General features: G+C 38.9%; 1 protein-coding gene across 10 annotated transcripts in view; it reads left to right on the top strand.

Annotated features, from left to right (window-relative positions):
• The window catches only part of LOC131243355 (E3 SUMO-protein ligase SIZ1-like), a 119,089-nt gene extending 103,125 nt beyond the window's left edge, over positions 1-15,964 (top strand). For 7 of the 10 annotated variants that reach the window (XM_058242659.1, XM_058242656.1, XM_058242660.1 and 4 more), the window contains 7 exons: positions 5,049-5,210; positions 12,627-12,731; positions 12,816-12,896; positions 12,999-14,175; positions 14,301-14,354; positions 14,952-15,416; positions 15,533-15,964. In XM_058242659.1, coding sequence (XP_058098642.1) covers positions 5,049-5,210; positions 12,627-12,731; positions 12,816-12,896; positions 12,999-14,175; positions 14,301-14,354; positions 14,952-15,112 — 1,740 coding nt within the window. In that variant the 3' untranslated portion in view covers positions 15,113-15,416; positions 15,533-15,964. Of the gene's footprint in view, positions 1-5,048; positions 5,211-12,626; positions 12,732-12,815; positions 12,897-12,998; positions 14,176-14,300; positions 14,355-14,951; positions 15,417-15,529 lie in introns of all 10 variants that reach the window. The other 3 variants (XM_058242657.1, XM_058242658.1, XM_058242661.1) reach the window with 3 other exon arrangements.
• Positions 15,965-16,444: the final 480 nt, after the last annotated feature.

Below are 16,444 nucleotides of genomic sequence, written 5' to 3'. Positions count from 1 at the left end.
TAATGCTTAAATCAGAAATGTGGGGAAAATGGTAAAAAAAATAAATTCAATGAGTTTTTTTAGAGAACAAAAATTCATTAAGAAACCCGTAAAAGGGGAAAAGAATACAAACCCACGTACCACTAAGAAGATCCAAAAAGGATTTCGGCCAAATCGGCCTTTATATACAAAACCCAACTCAACACAAGCCCTTTAATATACCTAACGGCCTCCCATGCTTTCATTTTGAAAGCATCTACCATTTCTAGCACCCCATATGACCTAAAAAACAGCGTTAAGAATCAACCTCCACTTAAATTTACCAACTTTCCCCACACCTACCTCATGCCAGGCCTGCAAGAGATCTTCAACAAATTTTAGCATAACCCTGTCAACATGAAGCAAACCCAAAAATTGAGACCAAACTTTAGAAACAATAGGACAATGAACAAACGGATGATCGATCGATTCTGCATTCTCCATTCAAATCAAGCAAATATTGGGAAAAATAAGAGCTCTCCTTTTGAATGCTATCACTATAAGAACCCCCTTGTGGCCCACCAGCCAAACAAACACAGCAAACCTAGGGGGGCTCCGTAGAACCAATAGTGGAAAGGATGAGGCGGAGAAGCAATGCCAAGAGAATCGTGTATGCTCCTCACAAGAGAGTGAATGGAGAACTTTTCAAAAGAATGACCCTTCCAAATCATCGTATCCACACTAGACAGGGAAGGAAAAATGCACTTGAGGAATCTAATAGTGAACTCCCCAAAATCTTCATCCACCATATTCCTCCGGCAAGGAGGGCTCCACACCACCGAGCCATTGATCACAAAAAAGAAATCCGCCACGGATATGTAGCAATTAGGAGCAAGCTGTGCCACCTTGGGGAAGAGATCTTGCAAGGCACAATCTCCACACCAGATATCCACCCAAAAACAAATGCGATGGCCATCACCCAACAAGAAAGCAATCCTTTAAAAAAAAATAAAAAATCAGCTTATACACCAACCACTTTAACGGATGAAACTTTCTACTGTTTGAGGCTCCTTACAAAAGAAATCTCTTTTAAGCTTATCAAGCCTAATAAACACCTCTTGAGGACATTTGAACAAAGACTAAAAATGCATAAGCATATTAGAGAAGGTTGTCTTGATAAGAGCCAACGAACCTCCCAAAGAGGATGCCCGCACTTCCAAGAAGCAAGCTTTCTCTTGATCCTTTCAATCACCCTATCCCAAAGGTGCTTAGCCTATTTCCCAATGCATAGGGGAAGCCCTAGATATGTTGAAGGAAAGGACCTGGGTTTACATCCAAAGATGTTCACAAGACAGCAAAGCTCTTCATTGGTCTAGATGATCGTAGGACTTGGGTTTCTTTGTCAACTTCTTTCGAACCCATGTTGGTCTAGATGATCGTAGGACCTGCTTCTGTACAAACTCTATTTTTATCTAAATCACCCTTAGGGGCTGTTTGATTTTTCATTTACATTTGTAAATGGTGGTAAATACACATTTATTATTTACAAATCGAATTCATCCCAGCTGCCCCTATGACGCCCTACGAGACGTAGTGTTTTAAGTATCGACAATACAAGCCGATATATCCCACGATATATCTTGTATCCCACCTATGCGATACGAAACACTCAAGTAGTGGGATATATCCCACATGTTCGATCTGACGAGCATTTTCGATTTTCAATCATTTTTTCCTGTAAATCATGTTAAATCAATATCAAATTGTTACAAATCCATGATTTTTCATGTTTTGCATGAAAAATCATGGATTGGGAGCTTCGATATCGAGATTTGGAGGAGATGAGCTGAGTTACAGAAAATTGAAAAAAAAATCAAAATTTCCCAATTTCTCACAAATTGGTTGCAATCTTTGTGTCCAAATATAAAATCAAACATGTATGTGACCTGATCTAGTGATTCTTCTTTTGCTTTTGAATGTATTGCTTGTGTTTCCACACGTCTTCCTACATTTATAAATTATATGAACTAGACTTGGAATTTACTTGCACCAATTTAGTTAGAGAGCGCATAGATTAGGACCCCATCAAGGTGTCCCATATCGGTATCGGTTCGTGTAACGGTGCCCTCCGAAACCGATACGGATACGGGGGCGTAACGGCGCAATTTTTTTTTTTGCCAAAAAAATATGAAAAAATATGGATTAAATTCGGAATATTCTAAGCATTCCAAATATGCATTCATTTATAAATTGGAACATGTTTATGGTGGTATAACGGTCCACTCTTTGGTGAGAAGTTGTATCGGACTGTCTGATTAATTTTTTAACCAGGAAACTTGAATTTGACTACAAAATTCATATATTTAATTTTTTTAAATATGTAATTTATATACTTAACAACTTGATATCATTTCTCCCAATAGTTCTTTAAAAAAATGAAATTAAATTCAGGTAGATGGCATTGCCATTTTGGGGCTGACTTGGAGGACCAATCTATTCTCCAAATCAGCCTCAAATTCATGCTATTTATTGTCATTATCCCACTTATAAATTGGTGGACATTTATTGGATATTGAATCATAAAAAAAATAAAAATAAAATCAAAAGGTCCTATTTTAAAAAATAAAAGTTCACAAATTAACAATTAAAACTATTCAAATAATTTGATTTTGGCATTGTGAGTTAGCAATTGCCGTCCATAATTTAATTGCCAAATTTTAAGTTAATATATGTCTCGTGTACAATTTTTTAAGGCTTGAATTAGGAGGGACTCAGGTTGTAAAGTGCAGCACACGTGTCAAAGTTTTTTGGGCCCCACCCGTGATGAATGTGTTATATCCACACCGTCCATCCATTTTGCCAAATAATTTTAGGGCATGAGCCCAAAAATGAGGCACATCTAAAGCTCAGGTGGATTGCATCATAAGAAACAACAATAATTAAACGTTCACCGTTAAAAATTTATTGGGGGCTAGAAAAGTTTTAGATCAAGCTGACATGTGTGTTTTCCCTTCATCCACGTCAATGTGACCCAATTAACAGGTTAGATTGAAAATAAACATTACAGTGGACTTTAAGAAAATTTTAATGGTGAGCATTCTATAACCACTATTTCCTATGGTGTGGTCCACCTGAGATTTGGATATTACTAATTTTTTGGATCCTGACCTAAAATGACGTGGCAAAATGGATGGACGATATGGATAAAATATATACATTATAGTGGGGCCCACTCGGGTCTGATCAGATTGGATGGAAAATAAATGTTACCGTGCGCCCCACGAATTATTTAACCATGAAAATCATTATCTCTGCTGCTATTTTTGGTGTGGTCCAGATGATCTCTGGATATAATTCATTTTTTGAGTGGTGCTCTAAAATGATCTCTGAAAATAGATGAACGGTGTAGTTGTAATAAATACATCACTGTGGAGCCCATATAACTTTGATCTCCTTTGAACCGTTCGTACAACTCGGAGCTCGAGGAGTGTCAGTGCTCATCTTTGCGTGACACGTACCTACAACAGCTAGTTGCTGCAAATTTTAAAAAAAAAATGGAGAGAGAGGGAAACGAAAAGAAAAAAAAGAGCGAAAGAAGAGAGAAAAGAAATAAAGAGGTAAAGGGGGAAAGAAGAGATTGAGAGAGATTGAGAGAGAGAGGAAGAAGAAGAAGAACAGGAAGAAGCCGCAGCAGGGCGTAGCCGCAACCGCAGCTGCTTGAGAAGAAGACGAAGAAGAAGAAGAAGAAGAAGAAGAAAGAGAAGAAGAAGAAGAAAAGAAAGGAAAAAAAGGTAAGGTTTTTTTTTTTCTTTTTTTTTTCCAGGGCCCGTAACAGCCGTTACGGGTCCGTAACGGCCCTGTAACAGCCGTTACGGTCACTGAATTCCGTAACGGCCGTTTTAACCCCATATCGCGTAACGGGTCCCACCGTTACCGTTACGTATCGGTCATTACGGCCGATACGTAACCGATTTGGGATACCATGTACCCCATACAAAGAAAACCTATTATTTGCATTTGTTTTTTGTAATGTTTTGATTTATGAGTGTGTATTGATGTCTTTTTTAACAATCACTAAAGTTTCATTAAAAATTTGACCAATTTCCCAATGTTTCCCCATGTTTTCAACAACAGCGATACATTACGCGATACAACTGATATATCCCATGCAATAACCGATATGTATCCATATTCCAATGGTGCGATAGATACCACGATACCGATATTTCGAACACTGATGAGACGTTGACAGCTACAGCTTTTGACACTAGTAGCGAAGAGGAGAAACTAAAATCTATGGGGGCCACCATGGTGCATGTGTCTGATCCGTGTTGTCCATCTATTTTACCAGCTCATTTTAGAGCATGAGCCCAAAAATGAGAATGATCCAAAGCGCAAGTGGACCACACCACTTGAAACTAGGGGAATTTATCACCTACCATTGATAGATTCTTGGGGGCCACATAAGTTTTCAATGAAGCTGATATTTGTGTTTTCCCTTCATCCAATTTTGGCTGACTTTATGAACAGGTTGGATAACTGCTACACATCATTGTGGGCCCTAGAAAGGTTTCAACTTTCAACGGTGGATGTCATTATCCACACTGTTTCCTGTCGTGTAGTCCACTTGAGCTTATAATCTCCCACATTTTTGGGAACATGCACTAAAATGATCTGGCAAGACGAATGAACGGCATGGATCAGACTCACATCATGGTGGGAGGGACCCACATATTGCTGTTGCTCGATCCTTTTCCAATTTTGAAAAATGACGATTGTGAAAATTGAGGCCCGGATTACTCAGCTACTTCCTACCCTCTCAAACAGCGGTGGAAGTTATCATTATTTATTTACCACATCTTCCCAATATTTACATGAAAACAAACATCCCATTAAGTTGTTAAATGAATCTTTATTATGGATTATAGGTCATTAAATTTCTTTGTTCAATCGATCCTTACTATTGGCTGCTGGCATTATAGCTTCAGATTTTGGTTTGCTTGTGCTGAACCTGTGCCTGAAATGGCAAGTGAATTTTTTACTTTCATCTTGTCAGAAAATATCTTTTAACCGTTTCATTCAACACCCAGGTTCTTAACTTGGTTCCGAAGGTATCGGATGGTGAACGTTTTGAAGAAGCTCTTGCTCGTGTTTGTCGTTGCCTTGGTCGTGGCGCTGCTGCTGAAAATGCAGATAGTGACAGTGATTTGGAAGTCGTGGCAGATTCAGTTACTGTGAATCTCCGCTGCCCTGTAAGTAATCTTTCTTTACATATTCATATCAATGTACATTAATTAACTGAGTCAAGATGTCAGTTAAATTTCTTGTCTGTCAATCTTTTGTTATCTAGTGACAATAAAATTATAATTTCAGTAAATTACTTTGTTTTTTCTGTGAGGTAGTCTGATTGGGTTGAGGACACGAGTCCCTAAAGTTTCTTCTTTACTTGATGAAACCTAAGATTCAGGAACCTTCCACCCAATGGTTTGAGATAGTGATTTTAGTAACCTACTCGCACTGGACTGTAACTGAGCCATATTCCCGAGACTGATATGAGTCATCTGAAATGCAGTGAGTCAGGGACCAATTTGTATTGGGCAATATTTTATACCATGGCCCAGGTTCCATTCCCGCTTTGAACTCATATGCTTGCTGCCATTTTGAAACAGATGTTTCCCCACTCCTACACCCAAATTTGGTACCACCAATGTTCGAAATATCGGTATCGCATTACATATCGCACTCTTGGGATACAGATACGTATCAGTTATCACACGGGATATATCATTTGTATCAGGTAATTTATTGCACTTTTTGGGAAACATGGGAAAATTTTGGGAAAATGGTTGAATTTTTTAATGAAACTTTAGGGATTGTTAAAAAAGACCTTAATTCACGCTTTTAAATCATAGCATCTCAAAAAAGAAGTGCACATAATAGGTTTCTTTTGTATAGGGTCCTAATCTATGCGCTATCTGATTGAACTAATACAACTATATTCAAATTGAATGCATAACATTTAGAGTATATGTGATGATCATTTCATCAAACACTCCCAAATATTTTGAAATTAGTCTCGAGCGACAGCTGGTTGAAGAGAAATTTTGAAAAACATATATTTTAATATTTTTAATTAAGTATGATATTTATTTTTTGAAAATTGACAAGGACTTGACAAAGGCCCTCATACATGCTTGATTTCATGTTTGAAGTGCAACATTGCAAGCAATTTTGGGGAAATTTAGGAATTTTCAAAAATTTCCCAATTTTTCCCAAATCGGACCACCTACACTCAAATTTTGAAATTAGAGTGTATGTGATGATCATTTCATCAAATACTCGTAAATACTTCGAAATTAGTCTCAATTGGCAGCTAGTTGAAGGAAATTTTCGAAAAAAAAAGAAGCATTGAGAACATGAAGAACCAATGGATTTGTAACCATTTGACACTGATTTAACATAATTTCTACAACAACAACAAAAAGGATTAAAAAAATGAAAATGCTCACCCAGTGTTTGAAATATTGGTATCGTGTTACGTATCGCACCCTTGGGATACAGATACGTATCGGTTATCACATGGGATATATCAGTTGTATCGCATAATGTATCGTTGTTGTTGGAAACATGGGGAAACATTGGAAATTGTGGAATTTTTCAATGAAATTTCAGTGATTGTTAAAAAAGACATCAATACACACTTACAAATCAAAACATTACAAAAAAAACAAGTGCGCATAATAGGTTTTCTTTGTATGGGGTCCTAATCTATGCGTTGTCTAACTGAATTGATGCAAGTATATTCAAAGTTTATAATAAATGTAAGAAGACGTGTGGAAACACAAGCAATACATTAAAAAGCAAAAGAAGAATCACTATATTAGGTTACGTACATGTTTGTATGTTTGGACATACAGACTGCAACTGATTTGCGAGAAATTGGTAATTTTTTTTATTTTTTTCAATTTTCCACAACTCGGTCATTTTCCTCCAAATCTCAAAATCGAAGCTCCCAATCCATGATTTTTCATGAAAAATATGGAAATCATTGATTTGTAACAATTTCACACTGATTTAACATAATTTACAGGAAAAAAAAAATGAATGGAAATATGAAAAAATGCTCACCGGATCAAACATGTGGGATACATCCCACTACTTCTGTGTTTCGTATCGCACAGGTGGGGTACAAGATATATCGTGGGATATATCAGCCGATATCGTCGATATTTAAAACACTGTGCTCACCAGATCGAACATGTGGGATATATCGGCACTAACTGTGTTTCGTATCGCACAAGTGGGATACAACATACAAGATATATCAGCCAATATCGTCGATATTTAAAACATTGGGTACCACAATAATTCATTGTGCAACTAAGGATGCAAGATGAAAGTTAAAGAGCTGTAAAAAAAAAAACGTAGAATTTAGGAGATTATTAAGTCATGAAGAATCAATTTATCATATTTGTTTGCTTCATTTCTTTTTCAACAAGGAAATTACATCAATCAAATTGACAAAACTCAATTCTTTGTGGAGAAACAGACTTCCAATAAATAACTTGGATTGTGGAACCCTTTTATTGTTTATCATGTTTGTTTTGTCTTTGTGATCCACCGCATGTAAGTTGATGGAAGGCTGTCTATAATTGGCAGTATTTCGGAAAAAAACATGGGTTTGCCTTCTTCATTAAAAAATAACACAACAACAAATGGGAGGCCACCACTAGTTGATAGAGATTATCAATGGATCCTGCCTCCATGTGCATCAAGTATAAGATACTTGGATCCATTATAGGTCAACCCTACTTCTCGCACGTTGATATAAAATAAATGCCTAAACTTGGTTGGCCTCTAGGTCGCCTCCAGTGTGACAAATATCGCTTAGATTTTGAAAATCTTGCAATATTTTCAGGAGAAATAAACTGAATGTTAGTATTGCGATAATATCATGAGATTTTCAAAATGTTGACGGTTTTGATGTTTTTGTGAAATTATCCCAATATTTTTTTAAGAGCAAAAAATAATTTTATTAAAAAGCTGCCAAACAGGCAGCAAAAAAAATACACTGCAAAATCACCTCAGATTACAACCACAATGAAACAAAGTTTCAACCCATATTGTAACCTAGAAGACCTGCCACATTACAGCCCAAGCATGTATGACATTTCGTCAATGTTTTCATCTTTAATCTCTTTCACCCATTCAATAATATCCATTTTTGATTGCCACACGACTTGCTCCCACAAACCTTGTTCGTTGAGGAAGCAGCGACCTTACGTTCACGCCAAATTTTCCACAAAACTGCTAGCAAGACAAGCCTCCATAATGATCGCCTCTCCTTGGAAGGATGCAACAATGCCATGCTCATAGTAAAGTATCAATTGATTGTGGCATTACCCACTCGACCCCAAAAGATGTAAAGAAGGAAATCCAAACTTGTTGAATGAAGGAACCACGAATGAAAAAATAATCAACCGATTCTGCATCGCTTTTGCATAATAAACAAATATTCAGGAGGATCATTGACCTTTTCTGAAGAGTGTCAATTAAGATATGCTTTTGACTAACCAAGCAAGCAAAGGATGCTACCTCCGATGGTGCCCAAGATGATCAAAAAGCATAAAAGGCTTCCCAGTTCCTAATCCCCTCTGAACCCATAGTCATTTTGTAAAAGACTTGACTGAGAATATTTTGGAAGGTGAAGCATTCCGAACCATTGAATCTTAGGTTACCATAGAAGGATGAATATTGTGCAACCATGTAAGTAACAGTGCCAAGTTTGTTGCCTCATCATCTGATAAAGCTTTTCTACACAGAGGACACCACACACCATTCTCGCCTACATAGGAGAAGCACGAAGATACTAACATATTCTTCATAGGGTTAATCTTGCCAAGGAAGGAAATTCTAGCTCCAAAGGTCTTTCTCCACACCAGGGATCCTCCCTAAAGTGTATGCAGTACCCATCTCGAAGGGAGAATGATATGCCAAGCTTGAAGTTGGAGCTACTGAATTGATGGCCCGCCATATACCAGATGCCTGATAATGTGAAGACCTCTTAACTTCCCACCCACCCTCTTGTACCCCATATTTGGATGCAACGACTTTTCTCCACAACCTTCCTTCATATCCAAATCTCCACTATCATTTACCCAGTAATGCTACATTCATAAATTCCAAAATTCTTATGCATACACCTCCATCAGATAACAACTCGCAACCTTCCTCCCACTTAACCAAATGAAATTTTTGCTTTTCTTCAATCCCTTTCCATAAGAAACGCTTTAGCTTTTCTAACTTGTCCAAAATTGTCTTTGGATATTTATGTAAAAATATTGGAAATTTCAATTGATTCATTCTATACTTATACGTTAAATTTTAAAAAATATTTATTAATTTATAACAAATATTTTGTACATGTAATATTTTATAATAAATATTTTTAAAATTGTTTTAGAGAGATTTTTCCTATTTTTAAAATTATTTTAGAAGATTTTCCTGTTAAAAACATCAATTTTTAAAAATCTCCCTAGAAATTCCAGAGCTGAGAAATTCTCAACAAGGAAATTTGTCATTATGGTTGTCCTTCATATTGCATCAGATTAGGCTTTTCCATAACATGTCCAAATATCTAGAGGTTGGCCAAGATGGTATGTCTCAGGCTTTTCAATAACATGTCCAGATATCTAAAGGTTGTCCAAGATGGTATGTCTCTTTTTAATATGTAAGTTGGGCGTACCCAAGACCTCATTGTTGAACCCAGGAACTATCGGCACAACCCAGTATGTGTTGCTTAAAAGCAAAGCAAAGTCTAATTTGCGCAATGGGTTTGACCCTTGTGAGACCTAACTGGGTATTAGAAAAGAGTTGGACTATTTTATCGAAGAATCAAGGAATCTTTCCTGCAGCTTTTGAGAACTCGAGAAGTTTTTTTTTTTTTTCAATCCCTCGAGCCTCTGGCAGGTCATTCTTTGACTTTTTATAAACGTGTTCAAAATGAAATGGCCGTAATAAAGACACTTAGCTGTCTATTTTGATCACAACTGTCACACCACTGCTAGTGCATACAGGAGATGAATGACGAAAATGTCAATTAGAAACCCCAGTATCTGCCTATTCTCATGTTAGTTTCCATGGTAATTTCTGTGGAAATTCACATTAAGGCAAGTTGAATACTACGTGAGCCCGTTGTGGGCATACCAAGATGCATTTGGTCTTGGGTGGGCTACTTGTGTCTAAGAAAACTTGATGGTTAGAGGACAACTACAAATGGTCTATATTCAATATTCAAGTCAGGCTCATTTGACAAGTGAACCATCTTGGGTTGTTGTCCTGGGCATGTTCGTTGTGAGCCCCACCCAATGAATTGCTCAGATTTTCACAAATGCATGACACAAGGGACATGAATCTCCCCTTATCTTCCTTCGCACAAATCTCCTTAGCGTTTCTCCAGTTTGCACTGATCAAGTTTACATATTATTGATGCAATTCAGTTGTGGTTTGCATGACTCTGGATTTAGACCTAGTCACAATGTCAATTCAGTATTGTGGTTTCATGTGGGCCCCACAATTACCTGGCATAACCACAAGTTATGGTTCTATAGGTACCATGTGAGGGCATCTCATGTGTCTTAATATATGTATGAGAAGGTTTCAAGTCCAAAGAGCTGAACCATAGTAATCTCTGTGTGTCTCTTTATTTATATGAGAAGGTTTCAAGTTAAACTGGTTGGACCATAGGCTACCATCCACCTGGCGGATAACTTCCAACCTTTCATGTGCATGTGACATTCAACCCGTCCAAGAGGTTGGCCCCATCATGAGGATCACCTTGTACAAAAATCAGCATCACCCACCCATCAAGTGGGCCACATTTGTATTTTATTATTTATCAATGCCTAGAATTTTTTCTAGGGTATGGCCCACTTCATGAGTGTATAGGGCTGTGTTTTAGCACAAGGGGGTCCTCATGGTGGGCCAACCTAAGGTTGGATGTTGCAAGCACATGATTGGTTGGAGGTTGTTTGTTGGGTGGACCGTTAATTATGGTCCAGCTGGTTGGACTTGAGACCTCTCTCTCTCTTTCTGTATGTGAGTGCCCCAGCAAATAGCTTCCAATCTATCATGTTTGTGTGACATCGAACACTTCCAATAGGTTGTCCACACCATGAGGATCACCTTGTGCAAAATTCAGCCCCATCCACTCATTAGGTGTCAACACCATAGAAAACAATGTTTAGCCATTGATAAATAACAAAGAACAAGTGGAATCCACTTGTTGAGTGTACGTGGCTGATTTTTGCACAAGGTAATTCCAATGATTGGGTTAAACTTATTGGACGGGTTAGATTTCGCACACACATGAAAGGTTGGAAATTATTTGTTTTGTGTGCGTGTGTGCTAGCGTGCACGTGCATGCGTCCCCACCTTCATGTGGATGTTAGCAGCGGCCCCTATCCTTTTCAATGGCACATGGGGTGACCTACCATGGATTTGAACCGTTTATTCATTCATTCAACTACGAGAAAGTTGTGCGTGTGTGTGGTATGTGCATGTATGTGGGTTTTGCTAATGGCTCCACCTTCATGTGGACGTTAGCAACAGCCATTATCCTTTTCAATGGCACATGGGGTGACCTATCATCGATTTGAACCGTTCATTCATTCATTCAATTAGAAGAAAGGTGTGTGTGTGTGTGTGCACGTGTGCGCGCGCGCGTGTGTGTGGCGTGCGTGTGTAAAACCATGTGAAATCACACCTAAAACATCTAAAAGCACATGGTATGGCCCACCTGACTTATAAATGTCCTGAAAGTTGGTGTGACCCCTCACCCAGGTGGGACACAATGGATGGGTTGGTTGTCTGAACCACATTTCAGTGGGCCTTCTAAACAATCAGGAAGGTTTCAATGGGTGGGCATCCACTCTTAATTTGTGTGTACTATGAGTTTGACCTCATGGGACTTCCCCTGAGGTCGAGCTCTGTGGGCCCTACCATGATGTGTGTCAGTCATCAACACCGTGCATTTGGTGAGTTCCCTCTAAGGTGGAATTGTTAGTGGAATTTTAGTGATTCTCTACACCATCTCTTAAATGGTTAGGATTGCCTGATCACCATAAATTTTGGTTTATGAGTTATGACCCATTCATGGTTGTCCCTGATGAATGAATGGTTTTGATCATCATACACACATGACACATGCTATAGAAAGTACGAAAAGTTTCATTTACTCGTGCAAACTGGATCTCCTGTGGCCCTTGACAAAAAAAAAAAGACTGCTCATTTGAAGTCCTGCTTGAGAGAAGCAGAATAACTATCATGGTCCAGTTTGACAGAAAAAGGATGGCCCACTCAATCTGGCATCCAAATTCAGTTTCCAAACTCAGCTTTTCAATATGTAATGGCGTCTTAACATTTCCACTGGTAATATCGTCAGCCTTAATCGATTTCACTACTTTTGTTTCTAACATCTATTCCTCTTACTATGTATTTCACATTGCTCAACATGCACTTGATGCTAGCTATTGGTTAAGTGAGCATGGTTCTGTTCTAGTTTTACACAAGAATGGCATTCAACTGAGTGTGTTGATGAAGATATTGCTTGTGGCCTTGCATTCTATGTGGATGGTTTCAATGACCACCTGTACATGTTTGTGTGGCAGATGAGTGGGTCTAGAATGAAGGTTGCTGGTAGGTTCAAGCCATGTGTTCACATGGGATGTTTTGATCTTGAAACTTTTGTGGAACTTAATCAACGCTCTAGAAAAGTAAGGAGCATATATAATACATCAGTAATCTGCTTACATCTTTACCTTTTCCTTAATTGATATTAATAGTCCTGGTGGGTGCAGTGGCAATGTCCTATTTGCCTTAAGAATTACTCCTTGGAGAATGTTATTATTGATCCATATTTCAATCGCATCACCTCTTTGGTAATTCCTGTTCTCAACTTATTTCTTGAGCTTTGCTTGATGATCGACATTATCTCCGTCCTTGAGCATTAATCATTTTGGAATATCTTTCTGGCTGAGCAGATGAAAGATTGCAGAGAAGATGTAACTGAGATCGATGTGAAACCTGATGGTTCTTGGCGTGCAAAGAACGAATGCGAACATAGAGATCTTGTACAGTGGCACTTTCCAGATGGTTCTCTTTGTGTCACTAAAAATGGTGGAATGGGATCTGAACTGGAAATCTCCAAGCAGCAGATTAAGCAAGAATTTTCTTTGGAAGAACGTACATCTTTAAAAATAGGAATCAAGCGAAACCACAATGGAATTTGGGAAGTGAGAAAGCCCAAAGATATGCGGCCTACATCATCTAGAAACCATTTAACGGAAAGATCTGGAAGTAATTGCCCAAAAGTCATGCCCATGAGCAGCAGCGGCACAGGAAGTTATAGAGATGGCGATGATCCAAGTGTCAATCAGGAATTTGGGGGACATTTTGATTTCCCTACAAACAATTGCAATGAGCCTGATTCAACATCGCTCGATTTTGACCCAATGTGCAGTGCTGTGGACAGAATTTCTTCTGCCCCATTAACAGATGTAGACGTTATCGTCCTCAGTGATTCAGAAGACGACAACATACTTATGAAGTCCCCAGACACTGTCCATGATGTTGACCCAGTCAATGGTGATGAAATTCTTTTTTCACCCCCTCCCAGGGTTACAGAATCTTACCCAGAGGACAACCCTTGCCTCAGTGATTTTGGGATGCCTCTGTGGCCATCACCTGCATGTCCTGAGGTGGGTCCTGGTTTCCAGCTATTTGGTACTGTTACAGATGTCTCAGGTACATTTGTCGATGTGCAACCTACTCCTGTTCCCTGTCCTGCAACATTAAATGGCTGTGGATTGGCCACTGGCACTAATATGCAGGGTGCTTCACAAGTTGAGGATTCTTTAGTCGGAGGATCGAACACTGAAACAGATGTAGGCCTGGTTGATAATCCCTTAGCATTTGGTACTGATGATCCCTCTTTCCAAATTTTCCTTCCCACTCGACCGGTTGGGGTTTCAGTGCAAGCAGATGCGAGAGATGATGCTGAGACATCCAATGGCATCCGTTCAGCGGACTGGATTTCTCTTAGGCTCGGTGGTGGGAGCAGTCATGGTGATTCTGCAGACAAGCATGGTTCAAAGTCAAGAAAGCAGCATGCATCTTTTGAGGGAAGCATGGAGCCATTGGATAATAATAAGGATACTGGTGCGTGCCTTTGTTCAAGTTCATTATCTTTTGCTGCAATGATTGGAGGAACAAATCTTCTTCAGTGCCAACCACAAGAAAGATATTTGCTCTCTTCTTATGTTTTCTTTCGAATCCTCTTCCAGAAATCTTGGATTTGTTTCCTTCTTTGCAGCAAATTATCCAGTCAGCACCTTTATGTATGTGAAACATTAGTAACTTGTTTAATCAATTGCTCCAAGCACATTATAAATCACTAGTTGCATATGGACAATTGATGGTCCAGTCAATCAATTTGGACTGTCTATTTGGTTCAGCCCACACTTTATGGGCCACGGGGAAAAATCACACCAGTCAGATGATGTTATCCTTCATAAAGTTGGTCTTATCTTTCATAGCCATCCTTTCCGCAAGCCATGGATTTGGGTGGTTAGCTTTGCCTGACCGGGGTGATTCCTTGGAGCCATGAGGAATCAGGATGGGCCCCATCAAATGAAAGGTTCAAATTGTTCATTGGACCCTATTTTTCCATAACAAACTTGATCATCCATCTTATAGGCAATTGATTGAGCAGTTAGAAATTAGAATCAACTGATCTGTGTGAGATATTTGCACAGTGGCCAATCAAGTGTGCAAAGGACCAATTGACAGTTCAGATCAATTGTCCATATGCAAGTAGGAGCATTATATCATTTAGTATTTTGGGGGTGGTTGATCATCTTCTCTTCATTATTTGATTCTTTCTATAGGGTCTGAAAGGACTGAATTCTGATGCATTCTTTCTTTGTTGGATGCAGCTTCTTTGCTTCCCAGCATGAACAATGATGATGATGGTAGTAGACGGGACCAGGCAGCATGGAGAAGGCCAAGGTCTGGTGGTCCTTTCTCACATCCTCGCCAGCCACGGTCTGTACGGCCACGATTGCACCTTTCAATAGACATCAATGATTCTGAATAGGCAATGAGGTGCATCTTGTGGGATGTGGTTGCTCTTTATTTACTCGAACAAGATGAGAGGCTGTGCCACCACCAGTACATGCTATCCCAAGCTTGGAATCACAAAGGAATCTCTTGTTTCCTCCTCTTGATGATTTTCTGTCTTGCTGTTTCCATCTCCATCTCCGTGGCCTGGTGAAAGGGAGCTCAGTCATATGAAAGCCTGGTCTCTCTACAGAAAAGAAAATTGCCTGCTTAACCAGAATCTGCAGCTTGATAGGTGAAAAATGAAAGAACAAATAAGTAAATGTCCAGCAATTATGATGGTGAGCCCAAAGCATTATTAAAGCCTTATTAACTTAAAAGACGGACTTAGTTTCTGCCCTGCTTTTCGTTCAGTATTTGACACTTGAAATTTGGGTCTCTCTCTCTATCTCAGCAGGTTAAAATCTGGCATGCAATGCAGGTTGGTTGGGTTCTTGTCTCAAGTAAAGAAAAGAGAACATGTACAATAGAAAGAACCACAAGAAGTAAAAGGCCATCCCAAGGTAGGTAGGTGTAAGACTTTGGTAGGTGGGAAAGCCTTTTGTATCATGCTTCCTATGTAGAAAATAGGTAGCCTGTTAAAATTCCCTGTGCTTGAGAAATCACAATCAATCAATGAGAAGATCTTAACAGCTGCTTCCTGTTCATCAAGCTAATGACGGCCACAGAACTAGTCAGATGATTTTTAACTAGTTCAAAAACTCGAAAGCTCGGCTTGACTTGGCCCAGAGTCTAGCTGGACCAGGTGAAATCCAAGACGAGTCTTTACTTGATTGAACTTTATATTTAATGATTAAATTAATATTATTATAAATATTTTAAAAAGTCATATACAGAAAATATAAAATAATGGAAGAAGATCTCATCAGACAGCGCTTGGCTTATTGGTTTGAGATGTCACTCCCTCCGGTAGGTCGAGTGAAGTCGAGTCGACTGAATCACACAAAGTCAAGCCCAAGTCATGCTTACAACCGAGTTTCGAGTTGAGTCACCAAGTTTTAGAACTATGATTTTTAGTGATGTCTACTGCAACCCTTTTTTTCTCATTTGCTGGGGGTTGTATTTCTATCTGCAATCATTGGTTGAGTGCATTTCTCAGTCAGGGCTTCGACTCGCTATTCACTGCATACCCATATATATTAAAAGAAAAGAAGAAAAAAGTGGAAGTGCTCTTCCAGGACACATGGAGTTTTTGAGTGGCAGGTAAGGTATTCCGTAATGACCACCACCATTAACTTTGCAATACAGGCGGTAACGGCCATTATGATCTCTTTTTATTGGAAAAGAAAATGGAACCTGCAAAACTTGT

The sequence above is a fragment of the Magnolia sinica genome, chromosome 4 (genome assembly GCF_029962835.1).
Source record: "Magnolia sinica isolate HGM2019 chromosome 4, MsV1, whole genome shotgun sequence".
In the NCBI taxonomy this organism is placed as follows: domain Eukaryota; kingdom Viridiplantae; phylum Streptophyta; class Magnoliopsida; order Magnoliales; family Magnoliaceae; genus Magnolia; species Magnolia sinica.
Note: the sequence above shows the minus strand (reverse complement) of the source record. Positions and strands in the feature narration are given on the sequence as shown.